The sequence below is a fragment of the Coregonus lavaretus genome, assembly GCF_964263955.1.
Source record: "Coregonus lavaretus genome assembly, chromosome: 9".
Lineage (NCBI taxonomy): Eukaryota > Metazoa > Chordata > Actinopteri > Salmoniformes > Salmonidae > Coregonus > Coregonus lavaretus.
Window position 1 is genome coordinate 25497807 of NC_139996.1, and position 26002 is coordinate 25523808.

Sequence of the window (26002 nt, forward strand, 5' to 3'; positions counted from 1 at the left end):
TTTTTTTCTCATGTTGTCTGTCATAGTTGACGTGTACCTATGATGAAAATTACAGGCCTCTCTCATCTTTTTAAGTGGGAGAACTTGCACAATTGGTGGCTGACTAAATACTTTTTTCCCCACTGTACCCAATCCATGTCTCAAGGCTTAAAAATCCTTCTTTAACCTGTCTCCTCCCCTTCATCTACACTAATTGAAGTGGATTTAACAAGTGACATCAATAAGGGATCATACAGTAGCTTTCACCTGGTCAGTCTGTCATAGAAAGAGCAGGTGTTCTTAAGGTTTTGTACACTCAGTGTACATGTGTTAGTCAACTGGAATTGTTGTAGAAGTACTGAAGATACCTCAGAACTACAATGAATGACCACTTCTGAGGTTCATGATCTAAGTGTAGTAGAACTTTTAGGGTTGGATTCAATCCGTATCACGAGCTGAAATGTAAAGGTAATTTCCGAATGAGCTGATATTTGCAGCGTTTACAATGAATGCAGGAACATTGCCTTTAAATTTAAATCGAGCTATAACGCAGATACAGATTTAATTGAGCCCTTAAAGTGATGCTCCAGAGGTTTTGCATAATTTACTAGTTTTGAAAGTAGTGATCACGAGCCAAATGGGTCCCCAAAATGTGTTAATTGTGTACTACGTCATCCATTTAGTATGATATATTACGTCCTGCAAAACAAATGTTGGTTACAAAATCCAATTGTACAATATGTTACAGATTTGGAAGTGCTTAAGATCCCGGACTGCATCTTTAATTTTGTGTATGGAAAACACAACTTTTTTTTATCTGTATGATATCCCATGTATCCTATGAACTGTGATAAAAATGACAATTTCATTGCATACTTTCTCTGTGGCCCGTGTGCTTCACTCTCAAGGTTTTAGCCAAGGTTGTTAGTGTAATTTCAACCTCCTTCAGAAATAAACATTTTATATACACAGCTCAAATGTTAACGATTATTACATTTTTGAATTCTGTAATGACTACTGGGAAACTGCAGAGCCACAAGGCAGCAATTCTCCACCAAAGGGCCTCTGCGTTTCCAGGAGAAAAGCGCAGGTCAAAACCGACATGGCAATTGGCACAGCTAAAACTCTGGCCAAAGTAGATCTCAGCAGCAAGACCAATGAGGAGCCGACACACAGAAGTCATGTTTTAATTATAAATGTATTACATAATATAACAAACATAGATCTCTGTGGTGGAGCCATCACAGCACTCAGGTCTGTGGACCTGCCTCAGCCTCACTACCCCACCTCCCTTCTCTATCTGTTCCCTTATGGGTGATAAGAGAACCATGCCTCTTTTTTATTGTTGTTATTTTTCCAGACATCTACTCAATGACCAGTGTCCACTGTCCTCTCTTCTATTCCAAGTCTATACCCACATAGAACTGTATCTTAAAATACTGGCCTTACCAATATTCACAGTAACACTGTCTGGCGAAAATCTGTACATATATATATATATAGCACCAAAGTGAACGCTACTATTTTATTCTAGTTAGCTAGCGATCTGACCTTACACATTTTCACCTCCTACCACACGTGACATATGCTGTCAGGATTCATTGCACAATGCTAAACTACTGAATAACATGAATCTACTGAGGTTGACATTAATCCACAGTGTTCATCATTAGTTTCAGCCAGGCTACAGTTCTGTGTGGAGTTCAGTGTCTTTGAAGAAGATATAGAGCTGGGATGTTTAGATGGGCCAGGCAAGGTCCAGACATGGCCTGTAATAGATCCACCCTGTTAAACTTCACAGTGCAAACAAGGAGAAAATCAACAATGAAAGAATAACCCATTTGAATGATGATAAGATCACTGGATCCAATGGTGGGTCTACCAGATCCCCCTGGATAAAAAAAAAGGAATCACGGCTCCGTCTCACCACGTAGATTGTGCTTTGTTAAAGATTAAGTCGGCCGTACAGAGAAACCCATTGGTATGAATGATGTCTGCCTCACCTCTCTGTGTCCTGTAGCATGGGTTTGCATCTGTATAAGCTACCTGTGGTAAACCCACTGAGGGGTCCAACTAGGTTCACCGTCACTAGGTTCTTTCCTAACCAGGAAAGTAACTGGAGTCCAAACTGCACCGTGTATGTGAGCACACGTGCATGCCTGCGTGTGTGTACAGTATGTGCTGTGTGTAAACCCATGTCAGCATCTCTCAGCATCAGTTAGACAAGCGGTATAACACATCACAGTTAAACCAAGCAATACTTTGATACCTTGTCTCAAAAATATAAATATAAATGTTAATAATGCAAAGCTCATAAAATCAATTTTTCAGGTTATATATATATTCCTTTACAAAACATAAAAATGTCTGCAGTTCCACTCCAAAAAGGTTGTGTCCAGACAGTGGAGAAGCTAAATGAATGTCTGTAGTTCTCAAGATTCCCAGGAGATGGCACCATATTACTAAGTAACAGCTCAACAACATCCAAACTAAGGTAGTCCTAAGGAAAAATAAATATATACCATTGAAAGTTTATTTTTTGGCACATTTTCCTTCTTTGTTTCTTTATTTGTCAGTCCTCTTCAAAATCACCTCATTATAGTATACCCTTAAACTCTGAAAGTCTGAAAAGGGAGTGTGTAACGGGATGAAATGCAGAGCAGAGAGGGCCAGTGCATCTGGTCATGGGGAGAGAGTCATAGAGAGGTGTTGTAGAGCAGATGGTAACACTGTAATTGTCTGTGTCTATGTCTCCCATTAAAGCCACAGCCCAAACCCTGCCCATTGCCCAAGGCCGACTCCCAAACACACAGACGTGCTACACGGGAACAGACAGAATGTAAATAAATCAAAATAGAAGAAAAAAGCTGTATCTGATGTTCTCCCCAGTATATTCTCTCTCTAATAGATATCAAAGGGTCCTGTTATGATTATACATCTGGATTTCAGTGTGTGTGTGACACAGCCACTGCCAGGAATCTCTGATGTAATTAAGGCTACAGTGGACCACTTTCGAGGGTTTGAACAACTTACATGCACACCCACCACACACACATAAACACACCCACCACACATACATACATACACACACAGCAGAGAGGGGGTTGTGTACAGAGAGTCAGGGTGTTCCTCCCCTCACAGCATGCATGCACTGTAACGATGGGTGGCTGTAATGCTAGCACCTTGTTTTGTGCAAATCATCTCCTAGTTCAGAGTTCATAGAAATAATACAAATCTGATCACACCTTTTTTCCTAGGTGGTTAACTATGCATATATGCCAAACATTCATATATAGATCTATATATTTTTTGATGTTCAAAAAGGTATATGAAAACTATCATATATATATATATATATACATTGCTTGTGATTAATATAAAAAAGCAAATATTATTAGATTTACAGTGTGAACATCATTTAGAGAGGATCTAATATTTTGTTTCTCCTTTTCTTAATGTTCACTCTGAAATTTATGTTTGGTGAGTGAATAGAAAAATGTATCTTCTAAACGTCATAATCCAAGAGCTACAAAAACCACACCTACATTATAGGAGGGGAAAATAACATAAGAAACACAAACCAACAATCAACCCAACACAAAAGCTAAGGAGTCAGACGGTACGGTAGTGTCCCAAATGATATCCTTTTCCCTATATAGTGCCCCAAAATGTAAATCTCTGATCAAAAGAAGGGCACTGTAGGGATAAGGATGTCATTTGGGACAACACCTATGTTACCAGAGATTTACATTTTGGGGCACTATATAGGGAAAAGGATATCATTTGGGACAATCGCAGAGATTGTCTGCGAGGTCCGATGTGAGACAGTGAACGTTATCCCTACAGCGTTGACACAACATTGAATTTAACACCCGTTTACTCAAAACGGAGACAAAATAAAGTTTCACAGAGATAGAGCAGACTGGTGCGCGGCTCCGTGACAAGGATCTTCACTGAGCATAACGTTTTCAGAGCTGCTGTTGACTAGTAAAGGTTTTAGTGGTAGTAGTGTCCACCTGGGTCACGTTCAGGGGAGACCGTTACATAACAATGTAGATAGAAAAGTATTATAGAGAACAGACATGCTTCACTGTTTCGAAACTCCAATATACTACATATTCTTTACCTACAAATGGCAATAACAAACTTGTATAATAGGAAATCATGTCAGCTCTTTATAAGACGTTGATGACAGTTCTGTCATGTCAGTTCTATCTGCAGTATTCAGAATGTTTCTTCCTCCTGAACACACCATTGTTGTTCTCCCAGAGAGTATGGATCTAACACTGTGCTGTCGTTTGAATGACACTCACTGTCTCTGACTGTTGAGACAAACAACTCACATTACAATTGTTGATTTTGTTTTTTTAAACACCTTTCTTAAGACATCCCATTCTCCCAAACCATGGTCTCAGATGTATGTAATGATGCTACCGGTCTTAGTTTGGATGAGAACTGTGTGTGTTTGTGTTTGTGTGTGTGTGTGAATGTAAGCGTGTTATTTGTTTGACTATGTGACTGTTCATGTGTATATATATATATATATGTCTCTACATCTGAGTATGTGTTGAGGTCACAGGGTCACTGGGGTTAAACTGGGGTCAACTGGGATGTCACACCTCTCACTGTGTGGGATGCCCTTCAGTATGACGGAAGACCGTAAGAAAACAAACTGAAATGAAACCACAACCCTCTTTTCAAGACGTGATGCAACTTCTCATGCTTCTGTTCAGGGAAGGGTGACCATGTAAGGACAGTTCATCAACAGTGGGTTGTATATGGAATACCATGTATAGTTTTAGTAAAGTTGTATATTTTATGACAAAATGTAATTTGTATATATATATCTATTAACTTTTTTCAAATATATATATTTATATAATTGGTAAAAACAAGTAAATTATTGTTGCAATAAATGTTAAATGTTTCTCTCTGTACTCTGTCTAGAAGTAGGAGTAAGATGCTCTTTAGTTTATTACATATCTTCTTTTCAACATTGTATTTTTTCCCCCCCTCAAAACTATTTAAATACATTTATATCATATTTATCTATAATATTCCCTTTGGAAACCAAAGCAAAATGTTTTGATTATGAAAAAAGCCACTAGTGTTGGTTAAACATTCTCCAAATATAATAGGTAGCACTGTCAGTCCTTGAGAGGGTCCCAGGATGGAGGAGTTTTCCCCCATGTGGTCGCCAACGCGGAGCTCAGTCTCTGGGCTCAAGTGTCTCTAGTTTAATTACAATGCCAGGCAGAGAGGAGAGAGGCCCATGTCAGTACTGTGTCAGTATGTCAACACTATGTCAGTTCTAGGTCAGTACTGCATCTGTACTCCTGTGTTCGCTGTAGCTGAGCGGATCTCTGTAAGAATATTCTGAAAGGCAACTGAACTTTCCTTATGGTTAGAGATTCATCCTCCTCCTCCTTCACGCAAACAGGGAATCCTTCAGAGGCCAAACAAACAGCAGGCAAAGAGATAGAGGGAAGGGTTGGAGGGAGACAGAGAAGAAGAGAGGTACAAAGAAGGAATGGTCTGTGGGAGAGGTTAAGGGTGTGACTAGAGGAGCAACAACCCAAGCTGTTACAAAATAACTGTTCTAATCGGAGCTCATGCAAGATTCTCTTCTGCAAAGAATTTCTGCAAAGTAGAAGCCTAAGTATTGTTGTCCATTAGTTTACTACAATTAGGGCAGGGGTGGTAGGGTTAGGGGAAAATAAGAAAGAAGGAAAATATATTTAATTAGTTTACTCCAATTAGGGGATGGGTGGTAGGGTTAGGGGAAAATAATAAATAAAAAAATATATATATGGGGGATTGGAAATGATGCAGACAATTACATTGATAGAAGCCACAATATATCTCCAATATTAAAGTTGATCTACCCCCTAAAAAAATTATAAAACAAATATATATATATATATATATATATATATATATATATATATATATATATATATATATATATATATATATATATATATATATATATATATATATATACACATACATACATACATACATACATACATACATACATACACTACCGTTCAAAAGTTTGGGGTCATTTTGAAATGTCCTTGTTTTCGAAAGAAAAGCAATTTTTTTGTCCATTAAAATAACATAAAAAACAACAATGTCTACACTGTATTTCTGATCAATTTGATGTTATTTTAATGGACAAAAAAATGGCTTTTCTTTCGAAAACAAGGACATTTCTAAGTGAGCCCAAACTTTTGAAAGGTAGTATATATATATATATATATATATATATATATATATATATATATATATATATATATATATGCACACTTCTGCATCTTATCTGACAGGTTGTGGGATGGGGGAGGGACTTATTTGATTCCTCCTCCCATAATTCAGTGCAGTGCTGAGAGCAGAGTATAAATACAAAAACATACTCTTTCAGAAACATCAAAATGAAAACAAATGAAAAGCAGCAACCTAAAAATGGAGCTGGTGTAAAAGGTCTCTCTCTTTTTCTGTCTCTCTCTCTCTCCATCTCTCCATCTCTCCATCTCTCCATCTCTCTCTCTCTCCATCTCTCTCTCTCTCTCTCTCTCTCTCTCTCTCTCTCTCTCTCTCTCTCTCTCTCTCTCTCTCTCTCTCTCTCTCTCTCTCTCTCTCTCTCTCTCTCTCTCTCTCTCTCTCTCTCTCTCTCTCTCTCTCCCCATCTCTCCCCATCTCCCTCTCTCCATCTCTCTCTCTCTATTTCTCTCTCTCCCCCTCCATCGCCCTCTCTCTCCCTCTCTCACTCTCTCTCCCTCTCCCACTCTCTATCTCCATCTCCCGCTCTCTCTCTCAGGGCAGGGGTCAGCTCTCCAGTAGTTGTTTTAGTGCTCGTTCGATGTTCATGCGGTGTCCCACGCGCGTCACTCCCAGCTCAGCGAAGTCGTCCTTGGTGAGTGCCGGGAGGTGCGAGCCCTCGATTTCGTGCTCCTGAAAGCCGGCCCTGTGCTCCCCCAGGTTGATGCTCTCCAGCCAGTCTCCAACGTCGTACTTGTTCCACAGGTGGAGGGGCTTCTGGTGGAAGGGCCTGAGGGCCAGGAGGGGCGAGCCCAGCCCGGGGGAGTGACAAGGGGACGGGGAGGGGGAGCGGGACCTGGCGCTGGAGCTCCTCATAACGAAGCGCACCTCTTTGGGCTCATGATGCAGGCTGAGGCTGGACGACTTGAGGATGGTGTGGTGCGGCGTGGTGGGTGAAGTGGGTAGGCCGAAGCCTGAGAGTCGACTGAGGGGGTCACCCCGATCCGGGGAGCTCGAGCCAGGGCTTGGTGTGCGGCGTGTAACGGGAAAGCGGCTGCCGGGCCGGATGGTGTAGGTGGTGCCGTAGCTTCTCTGGGAAATGGTGTGGAGCTCTCCTAGACTGCTGAAAAGTCTGGAGGAGAGAGAGAAAGATGGAAAGAGAGGGAGGTTAGGAGGGGAAGAGGGTGAGAGGGATACAGAGAAAGAAAGATACAGAGAGAACAAGCGCAATGGGATGTAGAAAAAGAAAGAGAGAGGTAAAGAGATATTAGAACAACATCAGTGTTTTTATCTATAAAGCTTCACACAAGTAGAAAGAGCCATTTGATCTGTTGAGCCTTTGAAACATCGAGCCACTCAGTGTGGGCTGCAGGGTTAGTGACTGTTAGTGAGAGCAAGCTAGTTAAACTCACAGCAAGATCAAAAGCTTCAGTATTTTCAACTGTTCAGTTGGATCATGACTTAAAGGCCTAATACAGGATGGCCCACTCCCCTTGGGGTCAGGAGAGAGGAACACACTGGAACATGGTAAAGCATATGACAGAGCAAGAATGTGTTCAACAGTGCCTTCAGAAAGAATTCATACCCCTTGACTTATTCCAAATGTTGTTGCGTTACAGCCTGAATTCAAAATGGATTAAATTTATTTTTTCTCTCTCACCCATCTACACACAATACCCAATAATGATGAAGTGAAAACATGTTTGTAGAATTTTAGCAAATTTATTGAAAATGAAATACTGAAATATCTCATTTACATTAGTATTCACACCCCTGAGTCAATATTTTGTAGAAGCACGTTTGGCAGCAATTACAGCTGTGAGTCTTTCTGGGTAAGTCTCTAAGAGCTCTGAACACCTGGATTGTGCAACACCGATTATTATTTTCAAAATTCTTCAAGCTCTGTTAAATTGGTTGTTGATCATTGCTAGACAACCATTTTCAGGTCTTGCCATAGATTTTCAAGTAGATTTAAGTCAAAACTGTAACTCGGCCACTCAGGAACATTCACTGTTTTCTTGGTAAGCAACTAGTGTAGATTTGGCCTTGTGTTTTAGGTTATTGTCCTGCTGAAAGGTGAATTAATCTCCCAGTATCTGGTGGAAAGCAGACTGAACCAGGTTTTCCTCTTGGATTTTGCCTGTCCTTAGCTAATTTTTTATCCTGAAAATTCCCCAGTCCTTCACCATTACAAGCATGCCCATAACATGATGCAGCCACCACTATGCTGGAAAATATAGAGTGGTACATTAATGTGTTGTATTGGATTTGCCCCAAACATAACACTTTGTATTCAGGACAAATGTTAATTGCTTTGCCACATGTTTTGCATTATTACTTTAGTGCCTTGTTGCAAACAGGATGCATGTTTTGGAATATTATTATTCTGTACAGGCTTCCTTCTTTTCACTCTGTCAATTAGGCTAGTATTGTGGAGTAACTACAATGATGTTGATCCATGCTCAGTGTTCTCCTATCACATATATTATATTATACTCTAACTGTTTTAAAGTCACCAACAGAGTCCATGCAACTAATTACAGTGGGGAGAACAAGTATTTGATACACTGCCGATTTTGCAGGTTTTCCTACTTACAAAGCATGTAGAGGTCTGTAATTTTTATCCAGAAAATCACATTGTATGATTTTTAAGTAATTAATTTGCATTTTATTGCATGACATAAGTATTTGATCACCTACCAACCAGTAAGAATTACGGCTCTCACAGGCCTGTTAGTTTTTCTTTAAGAAGCCCTCCTGTTCTCCACTCATTACCTGTATTAACTGCACCTGTTTGAACTCGTTACCTGTATAAAAGACACCTGTCCACACACTCAATCAAACAGACTCCAACCTCTCCACAATGGCCAAGACCAGAGAGCTGTGTAAGGACATCAGGGATAAAATTGTAGACCTGCACAAGGCTGGGATGGGCTACAGGACAATAGGCAAGCAGCTTGGTGAGAAGGCAACAACTGTTGGCGCAATTATTAGAAAATGGAAGAAGTTCAAGATGACTGTCAATCACCCTCGGTCTGGGGCTCCATGCAAGATCTCACCTCGTGGGGCATCAATGATCATGAGGAAGGTGAGGGATCAGCCCCGAACTACACGGATGACCTGATCAATGACCTGATCAACACACAGCTGGGACCACAGTCTCAAAGAAAACCATTAGTAACACACTACGCCGTCATGGATTAAAATCCTGCAGCGCACGCAAGGTCCCCCTGCTCAAGCCAGCGCATGTCCAGGCCCGTCTGAAGTTTGCCAATGACCATCTGGATGATCCAGAGGAGGAATGGGAGAAGGTCATGTGGTCTGATGAGACAAAAATATAGCTTTTTGGTCTAAACTCCACTCGCCGTGTTTGGAGGAAGAAGAAGGATGAGTACAACCCCAAGAACACCATCCCAACCATGAAGCATGGAGGTGGAAACATCATTCTTTGGGGATGCTTTTCTGCAAAGGGGACAGGACGACTGCACCGTATTGAGGGCAGGATGGATGGGGCCATGTATCGCGAGATCTTGGCCAACAACCTCCTTCCCTCAGTAAGAGCATTGAAGATGGGTCGTGGCTGGGTCTTCCAGCATGACAACGACCCGAAACACACAGCCAGGGCAACTAAGGAGTGGCTCCGTAAGAAGCATCTCAAGGTCCTGGAGTGGCCAAGCCAGTCTCCAAACCTGAACCCAATAGAACATATTTGGAGGGAGCTGAAAGTCCATATTGCCCAGCGACAGCCCCGAAACCTGAAGGATCTGGAGAAGGTCTGTATGGAGGAGTGGGCCAAAATCCCTGCTGCAGTGTGTGCAAACCAGGTCAAGACCTACAAGAAACGTATGATCTCTGTAATTGCAAACAAAGGTTTCTGTACCAAATATTAAGTTCTGCTTTTCTGATGTATCAAATACTTATGTCATGCAATAAAATGCAATTTTAATTACTTAAAAATCATACAATGTGATTTTCTGGATTTTTGTTTTAGATTCCGTCTCACACAGTTGAAGTGTACCTATGATAAAAATTACAGACCTTTACATGCTTTGTATGTAGGAAAACCTGCAAAATCGGCAGTGTATCAAATACTTGTTCTCCCCACTGTATGTGACTTGTTAAGCAAATATTTACTCCTGAACTTATTTAGGCTTGCCATTACAAAGGGGTTGAATACTTATTGACTCAAGACATTTCAGCTTTTCATTTTTAATTAGTAAAAAACTTTGACATTATGGGGTATTGTGTGTAGGCCAGTTACAGAAATCTACATTTTAATTTCAGGCTGTAACACAACAAAATGTGGAAAAAGTCAAGGGTGTGAATACTTTATAAAGGCACTGTATCTACCAATTCTCTCTCTCTCTCTCTCTCTCTCTCTCCTCTCTCTCTCTCTCTCTCTCTCTCTCTCTCTCTCTCTCTCTCTCTCTCTCTCTCTCTCTCTCTCTCTCTCTCTCTCTCTCTCTCTCTCTCTCTCTCTCTCTCTCTCTCTCTCTCTCTCTCTCTCTCTCTCTCTCTCTCTCTCTCTCTCTCTCTCTCTCTCTCTCTCTCTCTCTCTCTCTCTCTCTCTCTCTCTCTCTCTCTCCTCTCTCTCTCTCTCTCTCTCTCTCTCTCTCTCTCTCTCTCTCTCTCTGGTCACAGGCATATGGAGCGCATGAGACACGAGAGCTGCATACCGTCTAGCTAGTGGAAGATGATCCAGCAACACTAAGCTCACTTTGACAGCGCAATCACTGAGAGTAGCTCTGCTCATCACTCTCTTTCGATCTCTCACCCCCTCTCTCCCTCTCCTTCTCTCTTTTGTAAATGACTTTAGTGAAACTTCATTCCGTCTCATTGCCATGCGAGTTGTCCTCTCAGACTCAGAGTCCTCATCAGCATTTCCCTGGCTCCCATTGCTCAGTTTCACTGATGCCCATTCTAAATCCCACTGAGACTCAGAAACTGTCATGTCAGCCAGCATGGTAGCTCCAGTCTCACAGACGGGACCCAGAAACTGGTGCAGTTTCACTAGTGGCCATTCTTAACTCTATAGAGACTCAGAAACTGTTCCTGACACCCAGCATGAGAGGACAGCTTCTCAGATGTCAATTTTTAAACTCTACTTTGAACTCACTTTGATATGGAAACCATATGCCCTCTTAAAACCCTTACCCTGACTCCCAAATAGACATGAAATGGCATGCGTTTCTTTAATGGCCATGTATAAAGCCATGTGGATGTGTGATGGAGGGTGTTTGTGGTTCTGTCCTGTCACAGGAACATGATACAAGCCTACTGTAACCTCCAACAAATGACAGAGCTGTAGCATAATTGGTCAAAACCTGGCCATATCTTCAACCACACACACAAACAAGAACACACGCACACATACACAAATAAAAGGAGTGAACATTATTTGCTTGTGTCAGCACATTTTGGGTCAAAAAGCTGACCATGCATGCAGTAAGAGTAAGGGTCATGTCTCTATTGCTCTACAATAGACAAGGGTAGGGCTCTGTATGGGAGAAAAAAATAGTATCCTCTATGGGAAAGAAAGGAGAGAGCTATGGCAGCTACAACACTAGCTCAGTCCTCACACTGCAGATGATGTGCAAAGTAACGTATTCATACTACATCCCAGTGCTTTCCCTCACTACGGATTGTACTCTGTGTGCAGTATTAGACAAATAATCAAACCATTACTAATATTATCTATGTTTGACCCTGTTAAATCACCGTGCAGTGTGAGGCCTGAGGGCTTTGAGGTGGAGAACAGTCAATACCGCAGGAATGAGAGGAGAGAGTGAGGGGTTAAGGGGAGGGTGGAGAACAGTCAATACCGCAGGAATGAGAGAGTGAGGGGTTAAGGGGAGGGTGGAGAACAGTCAATACCGCAGGAATGAGAGGAGAGAGTGAGGGGTTAAGGGGAGGGTGGAGAACAGTCAATACCGCAGGAATGAGAGGAGAGAGTGAGGGGTTAAGGGGAGGGTGGAGAACAGTCAATACCGCAGGAATGAGAGGAGAGAGTGAGGGGTTAAGGGGAGGGTGGAGAACAGTCAATACCGCAGGAATGAGAGGAGAGAGTGAGGGGTTAAGGGGAGGGTGGAGAACAGTCAATACCGCAGGAATGAGAGGAGAGAGTGAGGGGTTAAGGGGAGGGTGGAGAACAGTCAATACCGCAGGAATGAGAGGAGAGAGTGAGGGGTTAAGGGGAGGGTGGAGAACAGTCAATACCGCAGGAATGAGAGGAGAGAGTGAGGGGTTAAGGGGAGGGTGGAGAACAGTCAATACCGCAGGAATGAGAGGAGAGAGTGAGGGGTTAAGGGGAGGGTGGAGAACAGTCAATACCGCAGGAATGAGAGGAGAGAGTGAGGGGTTAAGGGGAGGGTGGAGAACAGTCAATACCGCAGGAATGAGAGGAGAGAGTGAGGGGTTAAGGGGAGGGTGGAGAACAGTCAATACCGCAGGAATGAGAGGAGAGAGTGAGGGGTTAAGGGGAGGGTGGAGAACAGTCAATACCGCAGGAATGAGAGGAGAGAGTGAGGGGTTAAGGGGAGGGTGGAGAACAGTCAATACCGCAGGAATGAGAGGAGAGAGTGAGGGGTTAAGGGGAGGGTGGAGAACAGTCAATACCGCAGGAATGAGAGGAGAGAGTGAGGGGTTAAGGGGAGGGTGGAGAACAGTCAATACCGCAGGAATGAGAGGAGAGAGTGAGGGGTTAAGGGGAGGGTGGAGAACAGTCAATACCGCAGGAATGAGAGGAGAGAGTGAGGGGTTAAGGGGAGGGTGGAGAACAGTCAATACCGCAGGAATGAGAGGAGAGAGTGAGGGGTTAAGGGGAGGGTGGAGAACAGTCAATACCGCAGGAATGAGAGGAGAGAGTGAGGGGTTAAGGGGAGGGTGGAGAACAGCCAATGCATTTGTGTATGTCTTTGTGTGTGTGTGTGTGTGTTGGGAGAGTGCTATGTGGCATGGGTTTAAGAGGTAAGAGAGTTGGTAGCTACAGAGGTAGGCGGAGTGAGATGACATGAACTCCATGCGCACTTACACAGTCGTCATGCCCTCCTGGGCGTACAGTCAGTTCTAGACCAATCAGATCAGAGCAGCGGGCGGAGCATGCAAGGTGAGCAGAGAGAGAGCAATGGGAGAGAATGTTAGCATCAGTCCATGAGACGTAGCCAGTTAGTCACACCTGGCTGCTTTAGACAACTCCGCTGGCCATGTCAAGCCAATGTTTGTGTGTTTGTGTTTGTGCATGCATGGTGCGTGTGTGTGTTTGTGTGTGTGTTTATGTGTATGGTGCGTGTGTTAGTGTGTGTTCATGTATGGTGTATGTGTGTGTGTGTGTGTGTGTGTTTGACATGACAACAGCAGCAGACTTGAGTAAATCAGAACCCGATGAGTCCAGCAGGCCACATGAGAGAGAAATGAGAACACTATTCACATCTCAAACACTGAACAAAATAATAAAGACTACAAACAAACAGGGATGACAACAAAATAAAACAACAAGAAACAGGATGAATGGCAAGAGTCTCCTGGGTTTAAACTCAGGTTATGGAGACTCATAGTAATGTACAATATAGAACACCTACTCATTTATTTGTACTATTTTCTACATTGTAGAATAATAGTGAAGACATCAAAACTATGAAATAACACATATGGAATCATGTAGTAACCAAAAAAGTGTTAAACAAATCAAAATATATTTTCAAATAGCCACCCTTTGCCTTGATGACAGCTTTGCACACTCTTGGCATTCTCTCAACCAGCTTCACCTGAAATGCTTTTCCAACAGTCTTGAAGGAGTTCCCACATATGCTGAGCACTTGTTGGCTGCTTTTCCTTCACTCTGCGGTCCGACTCATCCCAAACCATCTCAATTTGGTTGAGGTCGGGGGATTGTGGAGGCCAGGTCATCTGATGCAGCACTCCATCACGCTCCTTCTTGGTAAAATAGTCCTTACACAGCCTGGAGGTGTGTTGGGTCATTGTCCTGTTGAAAAGCAAATGATAGTCCCACTAAGCCCAAACCAGATGGGATGGTGTATCGCTGCAGAATGCTGTGGTAGCCATGCTGGTTAAGTGTGCCTTGAATTTTAAACATCGCATCTCACAAAGACATGGCGGTTGGAACCAAAAATCTCAAATTTGGACTCCAGATCAAAGCACAAATTTCCACCAGTCTTATGTCCATTGCTCGTGTTTCTTGGCCCAAGCAAGTCTCTTCTTCTTATTGGTGTCCTTTAGTAGTGGTTTCTTTGCAGCAATACGACCATGAAGGCCTGATTCACACAGTCTCCTCTGAACAGTTGATGTTGAGATGTGTCTGTTACTTGAACTCTGTGAAGCATTTATTTGGGCTGCAATTTCTGAGGCTGGTAACTCTAATGAACTTATCCTCTGCAGCAGAGGTAACTCTGAGTCTTCCATTCCTGTGGCGGTCCTCATGAGAGCCAGTTTCATCACAGCACTTGATGGTTTTTGCGACTGCACTTGAAGAAACGTTCAAAGTTCTTGAAATGTTCCGTATTGACTGACCTTCATGTCTTAAAGTGATGATGGACTGTCGTTTTTCTTTGTTATTTGAGCTGTTCTTGCCATAATATGGACTTGGTCTTTTACCAAATAGGACTATCTTCTGTATACCCCCACTACCTTGTCACAACACAACTGATTGTCTCAAACGCATTAAGAAGGAAAGAAATTCCACAAACTAACTTTTAAGAAGGCACACCTGTTAATTGAAATGCATTCCAGGTGACTACCTCATGAAGCTGGTTGAAAGAATGCCAAGAGTGTGCAAAGCTGTCATCAAGGCAAAGGGTGGCTATTTGAAGAATCTCAAATATAAAATATATTTTGATTTGTTTAGCACTTTTTTGGTTACTACATGATTCCATATGTGTTATTTCATAGTTTTGATGTCTTCACTATTATTCTACAATGTAGAAAATAGTAAAAATAAAGAAAAACCCTTGAATGAGTAGGTGTTGTAAAACCTTTAACCGGTAGTGTAGAGTAAAGTGTATAGTGTAGTGTGTGATAAGTAACTAGTCAGTGGACTAATGCCATCCCCAACACAATCACTGATATCAAACAGAAACATATGTAACATATATCAAAGATCAGAGAAGAACAGAAGACCAAGACCACAACTCAAACCAATGACAACCATGAATTCCTGAACCAGCTAAAGCTATGACAACATAGCATGAGTGGACATGAATGAATGAGACATATAGCTTTTGTGGCGGTATGGATACATTTGAATGGGACAGACAGGGGATGGTGTTAAATGTATGGAGGAACACTGAGTGAGTGATCACACCACAGAAATCACACGAGTGAGTTCTGCAACTGTGTGAAGAATGAGAGGGAGGAAGAGAGAGAAAGAATAATGATGTGCATAATTTCTGCTTTTCCTTAATTTAAACTGAAAAGAAAGGAAAAGTCAGTAGAATAATAAGTATCGGATGACGTTGGGGGCGGGACGAAGCAGAGGGCTTGATTTTGATTGGATAAGGTCAAGATGAGTGAAATTAACTGAGAGAGAGGAGTGGGCCAATCAGAACACTCTGTCACATGACACGTGACATCACGCTATGAGGGAATATAGGTGAAGTCCAGCTCTGGGATTGGTTGAGTTGACGGTATGTGATACTTACTTCAAACACATGGTGAAATATCCAACACATTTGCTTTGCTATGCTATATGACTAACCATAGCTACTCTATAAAATGATATAATAGTAGTGTCCCTCAGCACCTTATCTGAGAACATTGCTGAGCTTCAGGGAGAGAGAGTTGAGGCGAGCTCGCAGGCCGCCATTACTGATCCTATCCACAACCAGGTCAGGGTGGTACTGGTAGTCATAACTGGTCCTCCTGCTCAGTAGACAAACACAGGCATCAGGGTTCCATCTCAATAGTCCTAAAATCACTTATTTTCTTCTCGCTTTCCTCTTCCTTTATTTACTTAATAGTCTCCGCATCATATGAAAGAACTGGACAGGTGAAAGTGAATTCCAAGTAGGCATCCCTCATGTTGCTTTGACCTGTTCAGATCAGTTCAGTGCAGATTAAGGGGAGGAGGTGAGGAGAGGAATCCATTTTAGACTATTCAGATGCATCCGAAGACTGCTGATAGAAGACTATTGCTACTCATAAGGCTGGTCAACTAAGCCCCACACTAACTAACTACATCTAAACTATTTTATACTCTATAGACACTATCCCCTACCTACATCAAACAATCACTATTCATTATATTATCAACATAAGATATAATAGGCTACTAAAACAAGGAACTCCAAACTAATAAAAACAACTAAAGCACATTAATGTAAGCAAATGTGCATTAATATTTCTACAGTAGGCGACAGTTCACCCCACTGTATCTCTGCTGATGTGCTTGAAGCTGATTGAGGAGGTGGGAGGGATCATTCATGTAGCCCAATCGTCTCTGAATGTTAAAGGAATAGTTCACTCCAGAAAAATGTCAGATGTTTTTATACCTAAAAAGTCAGGCTAAAAGTTGTGTAGTCCATAATCAACATGTATGTAGTTATATTGTATAGATTATTTTATATACAATATGTGTAGATCCTGCTATTGTATATGCATCAGGAGAAGTCTCCATTCATTATTTGGTATAAGACATCTGACAGAATTTTTGGTTGTACTAGCACTTTAAGCAGTCAGAAGACCATAGTGTAAGGAGAGTGTGAACGTGGTTGCTGGCAAAAAGGAGAGAGATGGTAGCAATCTAAGGAGAGAGCTTGAGATAGATGTTAACCATAACCACAGATCTAGGATCAGATTACCCTACCCCCAATCCGTAACTTAAACTATTTGGTGTTAAACAACTATTTGATCCAGTATCAGTGGTTAGAGGCAACTTCTACCCACTCCAGCTGAACACTGCACATAGGAGAAAGGGAGCCGTGTGTGGAGGGGGTCAGCTGGCAGGGTCATAGGTCAGTGCCTAAATGTCAGAGGTGAGTGTGTGTAGAAATGAGAAGAAGCGTTCAGGAAGTGCATGCCTCCAGGTCCTGTGTTACCTTGTTTCCACCGACTGACCGACCGACCAACCCAGCACACACATGTGCATGCACACACACAGTGTTTTATTGACTGTTATTAGATTTAGAGCTGATTTACTGACTAGATACAACAAAGGCGACTGTGGATGGCAGGCCAATGCTGTCACCATGGAAACTGAGAACAGAGCATAGAACTCAGCATGTTCCAGGTGGCCTATAATCTCTGTACTGTACAGAATTACATCATACAATTATTTGAGATGATCTGAGGTTTACTCAGTCTAGACTTAGCAGTCTTAATGAGAGAAAATGTACTGTACATTGTACATCTTTAAAGAGCTACACAAAAAAATATTTAAATCTCCAATCAGTTACTGAAAATATACTGTATACATTTTATATTATAATGGTGGAGTCTCAGAGAGATACAGTACTAAATGTATACAGTACATAAGTTATATTTGGAATTACACGTAGTCATGTTTTATGGCCCTCCACAGGAAGTGATTAACTAGTTACTGTACAATGAGCCTGATGTCTCATTTTATTGGTCGAGAGGTCAGGAAGTGGATCATGCAAACAAGGAAACAACTGACATGGCAAATAAAAAAATCTGAAAATGTAAGTAGGGTTATTCCATTCCCATGGGGTTAGTTGTTAGGCTGGTTAGGAAAAAAATATAAAATGAGTTTGGGTTTACCCTAGAGCCTATAAACTTAAGGTTTACTCTCTTCCGTGTCCTTGTCACATCTGTAGGAATACAAAGGACTTTCAGTAGAACAATGAAAAAAAGAAACCCCACAAAAATACAAATGTTCTTCCAAAGCCCTTCTGCTTTTAAAATGGTGTGTTAAACAATCATGGATGGAAGCTGCATTCGGATGAAGGTTCCACACCAACATGTCTAAGAAGAACCTCAACTCTAACACTATTACCCCACCTTGATATTGCTATGCTAATACCGGATGGGGAGAGGGATGGGGATAGCTAATGAAAGGGCCTGTTTGACCTAGCATTGCTAAGGAAAACTAATGCTAGCATTGTACCATTGGCAAAGCGTGTCTTCTATCCTCAGTCCCTCTTACTTACCACTGCAGTCGGCTGTGCAGGGGATATGGCAGCAGTGGCATACTTTGTCATGGGAGAGAGAAAACCATGCACAACACACCCAGCAGTGATCATTAGAATTCAATATTTTATCACTGAATGTGGAACTATTTGAACAGTTACAGCTGAGTGGATTTGTAAAAGCTGTGTAGCCTAATGGAACCTTGCCTTCAACCAACCAAATGGTGTTGGATTCCTTCTTGATTCTTGATTACTTCAAGGAAGGGAGGAAAGAATGATGCATTTTAAAGTTCTTGAATAGGGCCTAAGGATGTTTTGGCCATGTAGCTCAGTTGGTAGAGCATGGCGCTTGCAACGCCAGGGTTGTGGGTTCGTTTCCCATGGGGGGCCAGTATGAAAATGTATGCACTCACTAACTGTATGTCGCTCTGGAGAAGAGCGTCTGCTAAATGACTAAAATCTCAAATGTAAATGTAATGTTCAGTTAGCCTCCCTCTGTCCTGTCTTACCTGGCGCCTGTCACAGGGGACTTCCTCCCAGGGTCCAGCGACGCCCCCAGTGGCTCCTCCTCCCCCAGTGACCTGGTATCCTTATTCAGCTGCTGCAATCTGGTACTCAGTTCCCCCATCACTGATGGTTTCCCCCCCTCCTCACCCCCCAGCCCCAACCCCAACCCCCCTAGACTCCCCAGACTTCCCATCCCTAACCCCACCCCGGGTCCTCGAACCTCCATCTGGTCACCCCAAAGCTTGGACCTCCTCTGGAAGAGGTAGCGGGGCCTCCCGGGGCCTCCCGCCAGGCCAGATATAGAGCCTGACCCCAGGCCTCCATGCCCCAGGCCTCCATGCCCCAGTCCTCCATGCCCCAGTCCTCCAGACCCCAGGCCTCCATGCCCCAGGCCTCCAGACCCCAGGCCTCCATGCCCCAGCCCTGCCCCTCCGGCCGCTGCTGCAGCTAGAGCAGCCGCCTGCTGCTGGGATAACAGCTCGCTGTCAGAGCTCTGCTTCAGCAGCGGGTCCCTGAAGGTGACCGGGCCTTTACTGCCTCCAATGTGGGACTTGAGCCGGGGCTTGGGAGGCACTGGCGGCTTGTCGAGCACAAAGGTCTGCCCATCAGCGTAGGAGGTGTGTGTGTCGGCGGGCTCGCCACTCTCCGAGGACAGAGTGGACATGCTGGAGACGGTGGACACAGTGCTAGTGGTCTCCAGGTGGTGGTCTCGCTCTCTCTCACTGGAGCTGCGTGTGTCTGGCTCCTCCACACCAGAGTCTGCTGCTGAACCCGACTCAGCCAGCAGGGCTGGAGGATGGGGCTGGTCCGGGTACGAGGGTTTCCCTGAGACGACTGCTCCTCCGGGGGTAGGCTGGAGAGGAGGGCCCTGGGGTTGGATGGGGGTCAAGCTGGAGGTGGGGGTCAGGCTGGAGGTTGGGGTGGTGGTGGAAGGGGTGAGGGGAGTAGGGATGGTAGGGGTTGTGGGGGAGGTGGTGGATTTAGACTGGGGTACAGGGATCCCCTGGGCTTGGGCTTGGGCCTGGGCTTGTGAATTGGCCAGCAACCCGTTGGCGAACTCATCCGGAGGTGGGAGCACCCCAATCTTCTTCAGCTCCTCTCTGGTCTCTTCATCACTGGAGGACAGCATGGCTGGAGGTAGGCTCACTGTGTAGGGCTCCACATCTTCCTCTGAACTGCCCTGGGCCAGGGGAGCCTGGGCTGGGCTGGAGGTGCCCTGGGCCTGGGTCTGGGGCTGGGACTGAGAAGCAGAGGGGCTGGGCGACTGAGCCCGACTGAGGGAGAGTTTACTGGGCTCGGTGGCTGGGGAGGTGGGGGTTTGCTCCAGCCGTGGTCCCAGCCCCACAGCCTGGCCGTTACTGGTGGCATGGACCATGATTAGTCCAGCTGTCTTCTGTTGTGATGTGTCCATGATACTGATCAACACTCTCTTTTTATCCTCCGTTCTCCTCTCCTCCTTCCTCTCCTGCCCTCTTCCCTCCATCTCCTGGCGAAGCAAGGCGGGTGATGACACTCCCCACTGGGATTTACCAGCCTGGGGCGACCCCGGCCTCCCATCCCCAGGCTGAGGCTCTTTGGTCTGGCTGTCGATGAAAAGCGAAGCCCCCTGACCTCCAACACCAGCCCTGTCCTGTTTAGTCCTGGGCTCAGGGCTGCTGGCGGGGGACTGGCTCTGGGAGGTAAGTGCCCGCTCCCTTGCGGCCAGCGCAAGAGCAAGGGGTGAGTTAGGGTCCAGGGGCTTCCCTGTGAGTGGGTGGATGAAGGTAGTGCCGCCAGGTGAGGGGCGCAGGGCCAGGGCGGGGGGTGGCAGTTGGCCCAGTTCTCTGCTGAGCAAGCGCTCATCGATGGAGCGAGATGTGGTGTAGGAGGGGGGCTCAGGGGTGGACCCCGACCCCCCCTCCATGGTTCCCACCGACTGGAAGACTGTGGATTTCCTCCGCTCCTCTAAACGGCGCTCTCGGTCCTTCACGGCGCCAGCGATAGCGGCAGCGAAAGGCCCTTTCCCCTGCAGCAAGGCCTCTCCCTGGAGACGTATACGCTCGCGCTCCACCATCAGCTGCTGCTGGTAGTAGTCAGCCCGGCTGGTGTGTGTGTGGCTGTGGGTGTGTGTGTGTCGACCAGAGGGGGAGGTCTCTCGTGAGTGGGCAGCGGCCAAGGCGATGCTGGCTCTCTCCTGTGCGTCCTCCACCTGGAGGGGTAGAGAGGACAATAAATTAGAAACTTCAAAATACATTTTGTTCACTTGCTATATTAACAATAATCAGAATAACTAGAATAACCTACCTGTAGCTGTTTCACCAGAGGACTCTTCTTGCGCTGGGGCTTGGTGGGTGTGTACAGTCCAATACTAAACTGGCCCACATTGGCGTACGGGTTGTCAATCACCCGGCCTTTCCGTTTGATTCGATCTGGTGGTGTAGCAGAGGCGGAGGGGCGGGGGATGTCGGTGGGCTCCACGGGTAAGTGGGAGGAGTCTTGTAGAATAATCATTGACCTTGCCTTCTTCTGGCGTTCGGCATGGGAGGACTGGCGGGGCGATGGGTCATAGGGCCGGTCCAGGTCCAGGGAGGAGGGCTTGAAGCTGGAACGACCTCCAGGGTCATGACCCTGACCATGACCCCTGGCAGGGGGAGGAGGGGGGCAGAAGGCAGGAGGGCCAGTGTCCAAGTGGTAGAGGGAGGGGGGAGGAGGGGGTGCGGTCTGGGGAGGGGGCGGGATAGAATGGGAGTGGGAGTGGTCTCGGAGGCTCTCCGTCATGGAGGAGCTCCGGGGGAAACGGTGTTCTCCAGCCAACACCGACAGACGGTCCTCCTCAGTCGCACCTGGAGAGGTCAGGGGTAAAAGGTCAGAGAGAGATAGAAAGCCTAAAGCAGTACAAAGATGCTGCACTACAGTTGTCAAGTTATTGACTAAGTACTGTACTAAAGGTGAAAGGTGTTACCGAATGACTTGGTCCTGAACATCCCTCTAGGCAGCTGCATATGAGCCCTTTCCATCCCTGGGTGGAGCCCACCATGTAATGCCATGCCCTGCCTCTCAAACAACGACTGCAACACACACATACACCCACAAACACACACAGAGAAATACACATAGGTTTCAGAAACATTTTATACAAAACAAAATGTAGTGTATGTGAGTGTGTGGGAGGTTGTATATGCTGATATTATTCTGTGGCTAGTAGGTCTCTGTGCCACCAGGGTTGGCCTGTGTATGTGAATGTATGTATATGTGAGAATGTGTGTTCAGATGTGTATGTTTGTGTGAGTGCGTGGGTGGGAGAGAGAGAGTGCATCTATTTGTTTCTGCGCATGTGTGTGTTTATATACTCACACTGATCTCTGATTGTGTGATTCTCCTGCCGGTAGGTCTCTGTTTGACAGTAGCAGCTCTGTAGTCGGCCTCTGTGGGCTGGGAACGTAACATCACAGGCTCCTGGGACGCTAGCATCTCATCGAGCCTTTCTGTACAGGGATCACACAGACAACACACAGTCTGAATACAGCTACACAGCATGTACAGTGAGGGAAAAAAGTATTTTATCCCCTGCTGATTTTGTACGTTTGCCCACTGACAAAGAAATGATCAGTCTATAATTTTAATGGTAGGTTTATTTGAACAGTGAGAGACAGAATAACAACAAAAAAATCCAGAAAAATGCATGTCAAAAATGTTATAAATTGATTTGCATTTTAATGAGGGAAATAAGTATTTGACCCCCTCCCAATCAGATAGATTTCTGGCTCCCAGGTGTCTTTTATACAGGTAACGAGCTGAGATTAGGAGCACACTCTTAAAGGGAGTGCTCCTATTCTCAGCTTGTTACCTGTATAAAAGACACATGTCCACAGAAGCAATCAATCAGATTCCAAACTCTCCACCATGGCCAAGTCCAAAGAGCTCTCCAAGGATGTCAGGGACAAGATTGTAGACCTACACAACGCTGGAATGGGCTACGAGACCATCGCCAAGCAGCTTGGTGAGAAGGTGACAACAGTTGGTGCGATTATTCGCAAATGGAAAAAACACAAAAGACCTGTCAATCTCCCTCTGCCTGGGGCTCCATGCAAGATCTCACATTGTGGAGTTGCAATGATCATGAGAACGGTGAGGAATCAGCCCAGAACTACACGGGAGGATCTTGTCAATGATCTCAAGGCAGCTGGGACCATAGTCACCAAGAAAACAATTGGTAACACACTACGCCGTGAAGGACTGAAATCCTGCAGCGCCCGCAAGGTCCCCCTGCTCAAGAAAGCACATATACAGGGCCGTCTGAAGTTAGCCAATGAACATCTGAATGATTCAGAGGAGAACTGGGTGAAAGTGTTGTGGTCAGATGAGACCAAAATGGAGCTCTTTGGCATCAACTCAACTCGCCGTCTTTGGTGGAGGCGGAATGCTAACTATGACGCCAAGAACACCATCCCCACCATCAAACATGGAGGTGGAAACATTATGCTTTGGGGGTGTTTTTCTGATAAGGGGACAGGACAACTTTACCGCATCAAAGGGACGATGGACGGGGCCATGTACCATCAAATCTTGGGTGAGAACCTCCTTCCCTCAGCCAGGGCATTGAAAATGGGTCGTGGATGGGTATTCTAACATGACAATGTCCCAAAACACACGGCCAAGGCAACAAAGGAGTGGCTCAAGAAGAAGCACATTAAGGTCCTGGAGTGGCCTAGCCAGTCTCCAGACCTTAATCCCATAGAAAATCTGTGGAGGGAGCTGAAGGTTCGAGTTGCCAAACGACAGTCTCGAAACCTTAATGACTTGGAGAAGATCTGCAAAGAAGAGTGGGACAAAATCCCTCCTGAGATGTGTGCAAACCTGGTGGCCAACTACAAGAAACATCTGACCTCTGTGATTGCCAACAAGGGTTTTGCCACCAAGTACTAAGTCATGTTTTGCAGAGGGGTCGAATACTTATTTCCCTCATTAAAATGCACATCAATTTATAACATTTTTGACATGCGTTTTTCTGAATTTTTTTGTTGTTATTCTGTCTCTCACTGTTCAAATAAACCTACCATTAAAATTATAGACTGATCATGTCTTTGTTAGTGGGCAAACGTACAAAATCAGCAGGGGATCAAATACTTTTTTCCCTCACTGTATGGACCAAAATGCTTTTTACATGACAAATTGTGAGTGTTTACACACAATGCACAGCTCCTCGTCCCTATCAGACATCTAGAAACTAGAAAATATCACAACATCTACACACAATATCAACACATCCATGCAGGCCTACATGTGTTCAAATACATTTACAGTTGACAATTACACCAAGCATATCACACAACTAAAGAAACCTTCACTATGTTGGATCGGAGGCACGGTGTATAGTGTCTGAGTCTCGTATCTTTGGGAGCATCCAGATTGAGGAGCAGGTCCTGACTGACTGACTAACTCAGAGCTCAGTGCCCATGCTGTGCCGTGCTTCATCTATAATGAACAGTGTGTCTGACACGCTCAGAGAGAGAAGCAATTGATGATGCCTCAACAGGTCTCCACTCTGACTCACCTCCTCTCCTCCTCCGGACGGAAGCTTGGTGAAAGAGAGATCATGTCAACGAGGACAGAAAACGATGTTGGTCAGGGTATATGTGTGTGTGTGTGTGTGTGTGAGAGAGACAGAGAGTACCTGAGTGCGTCAAAGAGAAATGTCAACAGGTGAAGAGAAAGAAAAGATCATGCTGTCAGAAATAGATGTTCTAAGTTGTATGAAGGCAGGAAGCATATTTTAATCAGAAAGGTTAAGTGAATAGGGGAGAGAGGGACAGAAAGAGAGAAAGAGAGAGTGGGGAGATGTGAGTGTTTGTTTGTGTACAAGTGTGTGAATGTTTGCGTCTGTGTGTTCTCACACTAACCCAGTTCCTCCAGTTCGGCGGTCATGGACTTGGAGCGGAGTGTCAAAGTGGTGCTGGGTGCTCTCTTGGGTGGCGGTGGAGCTGTGAAGAAAACGCAGGGTGAGGATGATGATGTTGAGGGTGAGGAGGAAGGCCCTTTGACCCTGCTGCTCAGCGCCCTGCGAGCGTGGCCCAGCCGGAGGCTCCATCCTGTCTTCACAGCCTTCCCCTGGTCAACTTGGGGAAAGCTGGACGACTTGTTCAGGCGGGTAGACACACTCTTTTTGATCATCCTTCTCTCTTTCCCTCCGTCACACAAACACACTCACAAACTCACACACACACTCACAAACACACAACACTCAACACTCCGGTGGGGAGTACATTGTGCCATGTGGCATTGGCAGAGGAAGATAAATAAATAACTGTAATACCCACAGCTCGGAAATCCCTTGATACACTGCCACACCACACCAGTCCACATACACTCATCTCCGCTAGCATCCAAAAACCCTGAAGACCCTCGTATAGCCTACTAACTATTACAGATCAGCTCACTATTAATCTGTGCAAGTCCACAACCACTACCAAACACCTACATATTATTATTATATTATCCAGTCCACATCCATATAACAGAAGAAAAGCTCACTGTTAACATGTGACTATACACTCCCTCAAAATAGACAGTCCATACCATCACAGCATCAATTACTACAGTACAATACCTCCCACTGTGCTATATGACATGTGCAGCTACATATTATCACAGCTAAAATACACCAGCACAGCCTATGAAATCCATGCTGCAGCTCACCACCCAACACACTATAATCTGTGCATGTTAAAATACAGCAGCATACCTCCCAGTCTCTGCACAATACAATACAGCACCTCATTCAATATACTATCGACCAGCCAGTCCCATCTCAATGCACCACTTTGGAGAGAAAAAACTGATCAGCAGAACATCTGGATGCTTACACATCCTGGCTACGCAGCTACACTGAGCAGCTATAGATCTGATCTAATCTAGTCCATACGCTATCACTTCATCACCGGTCAGCATATTCATGTAAACTACGGAGAGAGAGAGAGAGAGAGACAGAAAGAGAGCGAACGAGAGAGCACTAGAGAGAGTGTATTGCAATGCTTAATTCAAACACACAGCACGGTTGCTGTGGTTACCATGGTGGTAGCAAGGCTTGGCTTGGTGCAGAGGGATGTGTGTGAGCTATGAGGTGTGTGTGTGTGTGAGAGAGAGAGAGCGAGAAAGAGAGAAGTGGGAATTGTGAG

The 26002-nt window shown here is 44.8% G+C and overlaps 1 protein-coding gene across 1 annotated transcript in view; it reads right to left on the minus strand.

Moving 5' to 3' along the window:
- Positions 1-6810: 6810 nt before the first annotated feature.
- Positions 6811-26002, minus strand: part of LOC311135306 (SH3 and multiple ankyrin repeat domains protein 3-like) — a gene marked incomplete at both ends in the record, with an annotated part of 230889 nt that continues 211697 nt past the window's right edge. The window contains 7 exon segments of the mRNA XM_084169256.1: positions 6811-7375; positions 18851-21036; positions 21132-21670; positions 21790-21895; positions 22182-22312; positions 24382-24405; positions 24728-24808. Coding sequence (XP_084025382.1) covers positions 6811-7375; positions 18851-21036; positions 21132-21670; positions 21790-21895; positions 22182-22312; positions 24382-24405; positions 24728-24808 — 3632 coding nt within the window.